At 39.7% G+C, this 10,348-nt stretch overlaps 1 protein-coding gene across 1 annotated transcript in view; it reads right to left on the bottom strand.

The window, feature by feature from the left end:
- Positions 1–292: 292 nt before the first annotated feature.
- Positions 293–10,348, bottom strand: part of LOC134431404 (nipped-B-like protein) — a 132,028-nt gene continuing 121,972 nt past the window's right edge. The window contains exons 40-46 of the mRNA XM_063179421.1: positions 9,542–9,649; positions 5,187–5,387; positions 4,723–4,869; positions 2,545–2,840; positions 2,046–2,220; positions 1,221–1,406; positions 293–658 (exon numbers count right to left, since the gene is read on the bottom strand). Coding sequence (XP_063035491.1) covers positions 293–658; positions 1,221–1,406; positions 2,046–2,220; positions 2,545–2,840; positions 4,723–4,869; positions 5,187–5,387; positions 9,542–9,649 — 1,479 coding nt within the window. The remainder of the gene's footprint in view (positions 659–1,220; positions 1,407–2,045; positions 2,221–2,544; positions 2,841–4,722; positions 4,870–5,186; positions 5,388–9,541; positions 9,650–10,348) is intronic.

Here is a 10,348-nt window from a genome sequence, read left to right as displayed (position 1 = left end):
ATTTCCAACATTCACTTGTTTATTTTTTTTTAACAGAAAGGTTTTTTTCAAGGTATAAACAATTTTTTAAACTATAATACAGTGGGAGTAAAAATGAACTGAGAAGTTTCTGCTGCACAACAGCGAAGGAAGCTCCCACATAAATGTTTACCAAATATTTCCTTCTTTTTTCTTGCATCCCAGATTCCATTCTTACTCTTCATTTAACTGATTTTTTTTTTTCCAGAAAGTTGATATCTCAAGTTTTTCTGTTATTTCGATTCCTGTAAATTTGGCTGTGTGTACAAATTCATTAGCTGGAAGTTCCATCCTTGGCAGCATACAGCGATCGTAAATTTTGAACAACTTTATTAGTCAGCTTATTAGCACTCGTTAGAGCAATTTTTTTGTAAATAATGTCTGACTCTTTAATAGTGTCTACCCAAGGCACCAGTTTGCGGCCATCACGGCGCTTAGCCTCAGTCCAGGAGCCACTGTAGGAGCCTGCCATCCACTGAACACTGAAGCCATTGCTGGTTTTCTGTACTACTCTTGCAATTTGTGGTCGGTCTTTGTACTTTGGACAGCAAATAGCGATGACATCCATGACATCAACACTTTCATTCATCTGTGCTGCCAACTCTGTAGAGTCTGAATTTCGTTTTGACCTTCTCAATGACTAAAACATTGGGGGGAAAAAAGACCAAGTGTTACACAAAAGAACTTTAGTGAAATTATTGCTTTTATTGCTTTTAATCCCTTGACGCCGGGAGTTGGGATTCCCCGGCACACATTCCATTGCCGGCAATGAGACGCACCGTGACCGCCAGCGCCAAGGGGTTAACATATCCTTTTAAAACCACATACTCTTAATTTGTACCCGTGTCTTTACCTCTTATTGATATATAAAATTATATATACACATGAATCATAAAGCTACAGAAAAACTTGGCAACAATAAAAAGGATAACACACAGTACATTCCAAAAGAAAATTAATAAATTTTTATATGGGATAAATCTCATTTTCTAGTTTGTGTTTTTTTTATTGTCTTTTCTGTTAAACTTTCTACAAAACTTGTATAAATGGTTAAGTAGAGAATCTCTATCTACAAAATGCTTTCTTTCATGTCGATTACATTACTTGGTGTACATTTAATATAATAGACTGACATTTATAATCACATAAAAATAATTTTACGTAATACGCTGTGAAATACGTTGACTCCTCCTCCGCCTCACCCCTAAAGTGCCTCCTCCTCTATCCTCCCCATCACTTTCATCATCCTCTGTCTCAGCTGCATTGTTTTTAGGGCTGCCTCCTCCAAGAAGTGAGGTAATTGCTTTGTTCCGAGCATTTGTGCTAGCTGACACCTCTCCATCTTCTTCCTCTTCATCAGGATCCAAATGTTCCATAAGGAGCTTGAACTATTAAATAAACCCCCAAAAAACCAGATCAGTTTACATTCAAACTTTAAAAACAGACATTCATATGACACTACATTAAATAAAAAACAAATTAAAAGTTAAAGAAACACTGTAAAACAGATGGCAGAAAACTTCAAACTTTAACAGAACAGCTTGTATTTTGTTCTACAAACATTTTACTTTCATTTTCTAGTAGATATGTAAAAGCTTTCTTCCTGTGCTTCCAAAACTGCACGTTTTCTCTAGTTAATATTTTAAAGAATTGGAAAAGAAAAAAAAAGGGTAAATACACTAGATCTAGTCTCTGTTCCAATGACAGAAACAGTCAAAGATAAAGCGAACGTTATATGAAAAAGTTATACACGATGGACACCAGAAATTAGAAAATACTCTGCAAATATAAATATCCTTCAGTTGAAATTAATTTTTATTGTGTTTAAATTTATTAAAATAATTTGAAAGGTAATACTGCTAAACATCCTGAAAGGAAATTGTGAGTTATCATATACCCATCACAAATGATTACCAGAAACAACATTTTGAAATCTTCTTCCAATACATCAGCACCTAGTTTCAAGTTTACACTGTGTTACCTAGTTTGAAAGGATTTCAGATTTTCTCCAAAGCAACTTTACTTACATCTAAGTACTGTTTTACTATACTCCTCTTTACTTCTTCAGTAATCTTAGAATTAGCCATATCACTCCGCAGAAAATCCAGAGTTTGTTTTGGATGGAAATGTACTCCTGTCTTCCTGTTTATAGCTTTATCATACACTTTTGCAGATTCAGATGGAGAATATTTCTGAATTTTACTGTTTAAAGAGAACAAAAGAGAAGAAAGAGCTTTTAAGCAAAGTCCAAAACAATTTCAAGGAAAAGCTTTTAAAAATATTCAATATCAGTAGTTATATTTTAACCATTCTGTATATAATACACATCCTGGTAAGAAATTAAATCATTATTTTTTCTAAGCCAGTTTCATTACATTCAACTGATTCCATTTATGGTTTTCTCTTATACAAATCTACTGCAATTATTAACAATCAATGAAACACCTCCCTCCAACTTCTTCCAAACTTAATCCTTACAAAAAACTCACTAGATAACAAGATGGCCTATTGTCTAAATATTCTTACCTATCAGAGAATCCACAGAGGTTCTTTAAATGCTGTTTCAGCATCAAAAGTAATAATATGCCTTGGGAGACATTTGCAAATTCAATTAAAGGAGCTGAATTTTCTGGTAAACATTTCATCACGGCATTTATATCATTTTCTTCATCAGAATCTGAATCAGAGTTTACTCGTTTCCGTAACCTCTGAGGCTTAGAAGCTTCCTCCTCACTTTTGCTCTCACTACCACTGTTACTGTCACTCTCAGTCTCCTCGTCTGATGAAGGCTTTCTTTCCTTTTTTTTGTCTTTCACCATAGACTGTGAGACAGAGAAGTAAACATACATTCCAAAATTAGAGTAAGTAGTATCATGTACATTTCTAAAAAATCATTACTGACTTAAATTAGGAAAAATTCCCTGAACAATATTATTAATTCATAACTTGATTTTCATAACTTTATATTCAAAGATTAAAATAATTTATGACAAAAAAAAAGCTGAATTCAAGGTCCCTGAAAAATTGATCCGAAGTCCACTTTTTTTGCAAGGTGGTTACAGAAAGAACTGAAGCAAGAAGTACTCCATTGGCATGTTATTCTTAAAAAGACTGCTCAAGTTTGTTATCAGAGACAGTAAAATGAAGTAAAAGCCATATACAATAAATCAGGAAGAAAATCTCTTTTTTTTCCACCTGAATAGAATTTTTGCATGTTACATATATTTCCATATGTACATTGGTGCAAACTAGTCCAAGCTGGTTTTAATCCTTGTCTCTGTTAAAATCCTATTACACTAATTACACTGCTGACCAGAGAGCCCCTCAAATCAGCATATACAGTATTATTAATAGCCAGTTACATTACTTGTAGAGCTACAGAATTTCATACCTGCATTATTACTGCACATAGTATGCTTTTTCATAACACAGAACTTAAAATGTCCCAAGCAGGATTTCATCCTCTACATTCTGGTCCCCCATCAAAAGAATGTGCTTTTCCAAGCAAATTAAAAATTTACTTTGGTAGGGTGAGAATTCAAAGCAGTGTTCCTTCCAGGTATCAACTCTGACTTGTAATTACTAGTCAGATTGGAAATTCTAGAAATGGGTTTGTTTCCTGACAGTTTGGACCTTCGACTGTTAAAGTAGTCCAGGAAATGAAGACACTGAAGTCTTTAAGAATCATGGAATGGGTCAGGTTGGAAGGGACCGCAGTGGGTCATCTGGTTCCACCTCCCTGTTCCAGTAGGGTCATCCCAGAGAACACAGCACAAGATTGTGTCCAGATGGGTCTGGAATATCTCCAGTGAGGGAGACTCCACAGCCTTTCTGGGCGATCTGTTCCAGTGCTTGGTCACTGCACAGAGAAGTTCTTCCTCAAATTCAGGTGGAACCTCCTGGGCATCAGTTCCTGCCCGTTCCTCTTGTCCCATTGCTGGGCCCCACTGAGCTGAGCCTGCTCCATTCTCTGACCCTTCCCTGCAGACACTGACAGACATTGATAAGGTCCTCTGACAGATGACTCCTCTTGAGGCTGAACAGCCCCAACTCCCTCTGCCTTTCCTCATAAGAGAGGTGCTCCAGTCCCTTAATCATCCTCACAGCCTCTGCTGGACCCACTCCAGGAACTCCACGTCTCTCCTGTCCTGAGGAGCCCAAAACTGGACACAGCACAAGAAACAAAGGCCTTTTTCTTACAGGATTGCGTATTGCCATAGTAACAGATACTATACCATTATTTTGGTTCTTATATGCTACCTTAAGAAAATACATATTGCATACTCTTTTCTTGCAATAAATAATGCATTTAATTTCTCCTAGGCGACACACATGGCACTGCCATCAGCTACTTGATAACAAAAGAAAAAGAAAATGGGATTTTGTTATTATAATTATGCATGCAAGTATTATTAATTTCAATTAATTCAGAAATATTAGCTAATTATATAGATTTAATATTAATATCTCAAAATTTATCATTCATTTTTAATAACATAAGCAGCAATATAAGGAAAGTTTTTAACTAGTGTCTACCAGAGACAGGTCAGAACAGAAAGGGTTGTTTTATTAACTACCAGTTACAAACTAGCAATACTGGTCCATATCACAATAATGGTACTGTATTCATTGAAAAATTAACCAAATTATATAGAAGCTTATGCTGCCACCATAATAAATATACTAAAATATAAATGCACATACCTCTTTAAATGACTGTAGTAGGTTGCTACCAGAAACTGATAGTGTAATGTCTATATGATGCATTATAAACAGTGGCTCTTCCTGTGTTTGATAAGGAAAACAGGCTAGATTGTCTGCTATGTACAAGAGCATATTCACTTCTGTTTTCTGGAAGTTAAAAAAAAGTACATATAAATATACATACAAATATCTTATTAAACATATATATACATGCAAAATTTAGTCATATCTAAAGATACATTATTCCTAAACAACCTAAAACTGAGTAGAGAAAGATACTGAATGATGCAAAAGTGAGTAATGCATTCTATTAGGTAAATACCTTATATTATAAAGCAAAACAAAGTACCTTAGGGAAATAAAGCTATCAGTAATTATGTAATAAAAATATATTACAAAAAGAGAATTTAAGCTTGCAATGGTATATTTTTTTTCTTTATAATTGAAGGAAATGTGGTGCTTACTGCAGTATCATCAAAGAGGTTGAGTAAGGAAATTAGAAATGCTCGTCTGTGTTGACGGTTCCCTCGAATCATGGAGTATAGGTGTGAACACAATGCATTGGATGATTCATCATGTCTAAAACCTCTCACAGGAGCCTGTGGGCAGGTATTGATTGCCTGTTGTACCTGGTAAGACATCTTCATACCAGCCACTGCTTTCATCTGAAATGAAAAAGTACTTATTTTTATTTAAATCATTGCTTTCAAGCAGTAACACTGAAAGTGGAAATTAAACAAATGCCTGAAAACAGAAACTTCTAGATATTTTTTAATCTTTTTTCCCTTTAAGTGGTTCCTCATCTGAAGTTTAACTTTTAAACACACACTGAGGTGCACTACTGCCTTTTGAGAAAGCATACAGATTTAAACACATTTTGTGGTAGAGATCAAAATGTATTGTGAACTGCTTCTATGTTAGAAACATACAGATGATCTGTTTACCAACTACAGCCAGGTACTCAAATTTAAACAATTTTCAAGAACCATAGATTCATAGAATATCCTGAATTGGAAGAGACTCACAAGGATCATTAAGTCCACCTCCCAGCCCCACACAGGACACCCCAACAATCCCACATTGTGCCTGAGAGTTTGTCCAAACAGTTCTTAAGCTCTGGTAGTGTTGGGGCCATGACCACTGCTCTGGGGAGCCTGTTCAGCTCCTGACTACCCTCTGGGTAAAGAGTCTTTTCCTACTATCCAACTTAACCCTCACCCAACACAGCTCCAGCTGTTCCCTTAGGTCCTGTCACTGGTCACCACAGAAGAGATCAGTGTTTGCCCCTCCTCTTCCCTTAATGAGGAAGTTGTAGACTGCAAAGAGGTCTCCCCTCAGTCTCCTCCAGCTGAACAGACCAAGTGCTCTCAGCTGCTCCTCATATGGCTTCCCCTCAAGGCCCTTCACCATCCTTGTGCCCTCCTTTGGATGGTCTCCAATAGCTTTATATCCTTATATTGTGGTGACCAAAACTGCCCCTAGGACTTAAGATGAGGCTGCCCCAATGCAGAGCAGAGTGGGACAATCCCCTCCCTTGACCTGCTGGTGATGCTGTGCCTGATGCACCCCAGGACACAGTTGGCCCTACTGGCTGCCAGGGCACCGCTGACTCATATTCAACTTGTCATTGACCAGGACCCTCAGGTCTGTACATCTACGGTTGCCCCATCCCAGGAGAAGAAACTGGCACTTGCCCTTGTTAAACATAATATAGTTGGTGACTGCCCAGTCCTCTAATTGGTTGAGGTCTTTCTGCAGGGCCTCCCTGCCTTCAGTGGAGTCAACAGTTCCTCCCAGTTTTGTATTGTCTGCGCTCTTACTCAGTATCTTTTTCAGTCCTGCATCCAGGTTGTTAATGAAGATGTTGAAGAGCACAGGGCCAAGGATAAAGCCCTGTGGAACCCCACTAGATACAAGCCACCAGTCTGATGTCACCCCATTCACTATGACCCTTTGTGCCCCACCCATGAGCCAGTTGCTCACCCACCCCATGGTGTTTATCCAGCTGAGGGCTGGAAATTTTGTCCAGAAGGATCCTGGGAGAGACAGTATCAAAAGCTTTACTGAAATCCAGAAAGATGACATCAACTGGCTTCCCTTGATCAACCAGGTGGGTTACCTTGTCATAAAAGAAAATCAGGTTTGATAAGCAGGACTTTCCCCTCATGAAGCTGTGCTGGCTGTAACTGATGACTGCATTGTCTTTCAGGTGTTTTTCAATACCTCCCAGAATAATCTCCTCCATAACTCTACAAGGCACTGAAGCAAGACTGACAAGTGAGACTGGAGGCCTCCTTCTTGCCCTTCTTGAAAATCGAGGCAACATTCCCCAGCTTCCAGTCAGCTGAGACCTCTTCAGATTCCCAAGACCATTCACAAATCATTGAGAGAGGTTTTGTAATTACATCAGCAGCTCTGAGTAGCCTGGGATGAATCCCATCATGCCCCATAGACTTATAGGGATCCAGCTGGAACAGCAGAATCCACATATTTTCAGGGTTGACTGGGAGTTGATCATTCTCACAGTCATGGTTCTCCAGCTCAGGGCACTGGGACCCCCTTGGTCTGTCACTAGTGTTGAAAACAGAGGCAAAGAAACCATTAAACATCTCTGTCTCGTCCATGTCCCTGTTTGTGAGGTGTCTATTCTCATCATGGAATGGGCTGATGTCATTTTTGCTCTGCCATTTACTATTGACATATTGAAAAAGGCTCTTTTTATTGTCCCCTTGATCGTGAAGCCCGGCTGGAAACTAAGTACCACGCAGTTGCTTGTTCAACCCCCCTCTCTACCCCCACCCTGGTGGAATGGGAAGGACAATCAGAAGAGTAAAAGCCAGAAAACTCCTAGGTTGAGAGAATGTCAGTTTAACAAGGAAAGCAAAAGCCACACACACAAGCAAAGCAAAACAAGAAATTCATTGAGCCCTTCCCAAGGGCAGGCAGGTATTCAGCCACCTCCAGGAGAGCAGGGCCCTATCCTGTGGGACAGTGACTTGGGAAGATGAACACCATCACTCCAAAATGTCCCCCCTTCCTCCTTCTTCCCCCCACTTTACATACTGAACATGATGTCATATGGTCTGGAATACTCCTTGGGTCAGTTGGGGTCACCTGTCCAGGCTGTGTCCCCTCCCAACCTCCCATGCACCCCCAGCTCCCTCCCCAGCGTTCAAGGAGCAGAAAAAGGCCTTGGCTCTGTGCAAGCTCAGCAATAACAAAAACATCTCTCTATTATCAACTCTGTGTTCAACACAAACCCCAACACAGCCCAATGCCAGCCTCTGGGAAGGAAATTAACTCTACCCCAACCAGAACCAGCATAACTGTCCAGCTCCAACTCCAGTTGAGCTTTGGCCACACAGATTCTCCCAAACAGTTGTGAACAGCATCTCTATATTCTTCCCATACCACCTGACTTGGTTTCCACTGGGCACACACCTCCCTTTTTTGCCTTATTTCTAAGAGAAGATTCCTGTTCAGCCATGCTGGCCTTCTGCCTTGCCTGCCTGACTTCTGATATCTGGGAATTGTCTGCTCCTGTGCCCTTAGGAGGAGATGTTTAAAAAGTGACCAGCACTGATGGACCTAGCACCTGCAAAAGTATTTTCCCAGGGGACCTTACTTGATATTTCCCTGAGCAGCCTGAAGTCTGCTTTCCTCATGACTGGAGTTGAGGTTTTGCTGGCACTTTCCCTCCTGGCAACAGAGATTTTAAATTTGATTGATCAGTGGTCACTGTGGCCAAGATGGCCACCAATCACCACTTCATTCACAGAATCACAGAATATGGTGAGTTGGAAGGGACTCACAAGGATCATCAAGTCCAACTCCTGGTCATGCACAGGCACCATCCCCAAGAATCACATCATGTGCCAAGAGTGTTGTCCAAACGCTTCTTGAACTCTGTCAGGCTTGATGCTGTGACCAGTTCCCAGTGGAGCCTGTTCCAGTGCCCGACCAGCCTCTGGGTAAAGGACCTTTTCCTGATATCCAACCTAAATGTCCCCTGACACAGCTCCAGCTGTTTTCTCAAGTCCTGTCACTGGTCACCAAGAGATCAGTGTCTGCCCCTCTTCTTCCCCTCACGAGGGAGTTGTAGACTGTGATGAGGTCTGACTTCAGTTAAGTATCTCTTTGGATGCCATGAACAGTGCAATGCTCAAATTTCAGTGGAATACAATTAGATTTATAAAGTCCCACAATGTAGTACACACACTGAACTAAGACTGAGGCCTTCTGAAATAAGGAAAGGGTGCTGCAACTCAATTTCAGATCTTTAGCAGAACTATCGTCATCATGCCACAACTCCACAAGTCTTCACTTAGCCCTCAGATTTTCCTTTCAGCAAGATCCCTCAGTTCTTGAAATCTTCCTATGTTCCTTCTGCTTAGATTACAATTTATAAAGCATTGATGTCTTAAAGTTCTAATACATATATACTGACCTCTACTTTTACAAAGTGCTCTCTCTTAATACAGGAAAATCATTGCTAAACATTATGAAACAGCTGTCCTTACCTCTTATCAAATAAATGCTCTTAACATACTACTCGGTGAGGAAAACACTACTGTGGATTATAAATTAAAGGAATTTTTAGACTGGAAGAGATGCTTCAAATTATTATATTCTTTCTATTTCTACAAACAGAAATCTCCAAACAGGGGAAAGAGTTGGGATCTTCTTTACAACTGCTTACAGTTATTGTTATTGTTTGTTTGTTATTTATATTATTTTTCTGCAGCTGAGGCCTATCCAAGTGTTGAGTCACCAGAGAATGTAACAGTATTTTGTAAAATGATAAATAAGAATTACTTACATGAATGAACCCAGCATACTTTTTGTCTATTTCCACCAATTGCTGGTCTGCTTTGTTTCGCATAGAGGGCTCTGGATCTGTGCCCATAGCAATTAAGTACGGCACACACTTGAAAAAAACCAGATGAAATTATTATTTAGAGTCATTGTATCTTGTCTTTCTCACTCTTTGCTTTTTTATTACAGTATTGTTTATGTAATATTCTGACTACTGCAGAAACTAGAATAGGAAGCTTTATGCAACTTACTACCTGACTACTTTTTTCAAGCAATTAGAACAAAATACACAAAAGACCAGTGTCGCTCTTGCGTCGAGGTCGAGGCAGGAACAGGCGAGAGGCAGGATCGTAGAAAAGGCAAAGAAGGCTTTATTCAAAAGAACCACGCAGTTTTTATAGAGTGGTACGATAGGTTCTATTCGATTGGCTAACTAACAGAAACATTTTTCTCACACACTGTCTTTGAGAGGAACAGAAATATAAAGTAGAAAAACACCACCTGCAAATTGTTTATGCTCAATGAGTTATCACATCTTTCTAATTCCCTAAAACTTCTCACAAGCCACTGTGAGAAACGCTTGCCATTTCTCTCTGTCCTATGGCATCCACAGACCAGTGTTATCACAGAATCATAGAATAGTTTGGGTTGGAAAGGACCTTAAAGGTCATCTAGTTCCAACCCTCTGCCATGGGCAGGTACACCTTCCACTAGACCAGGTTCTTCCAAGTCCCATCCAACCTGGCCTTGAACGTTTCCAGAGATGGGGCAGCCACAGCTTCTCTGGGCAATCTGTTCCAGGGCCTCATCA

This window comes from Melospiza melodia, chromosome W (assembly GCF_035770615.1).
Source record: "Melospiza melodia melodia isolate bMelMel2 chromosome W, bMelMel2.pri, whole genome shotgun sequence".
NCBI classification, from domain to species: Eukaryota; Metazoa; Chordata; class Aves; order Passeriformes; family Passerellidae; genus Melospiza; species Melospiza melodia.
Note: the sequence above shows the minus strand (reverse complement) of the source record. Positions and strands in the feature narration are given on the sequence as shown.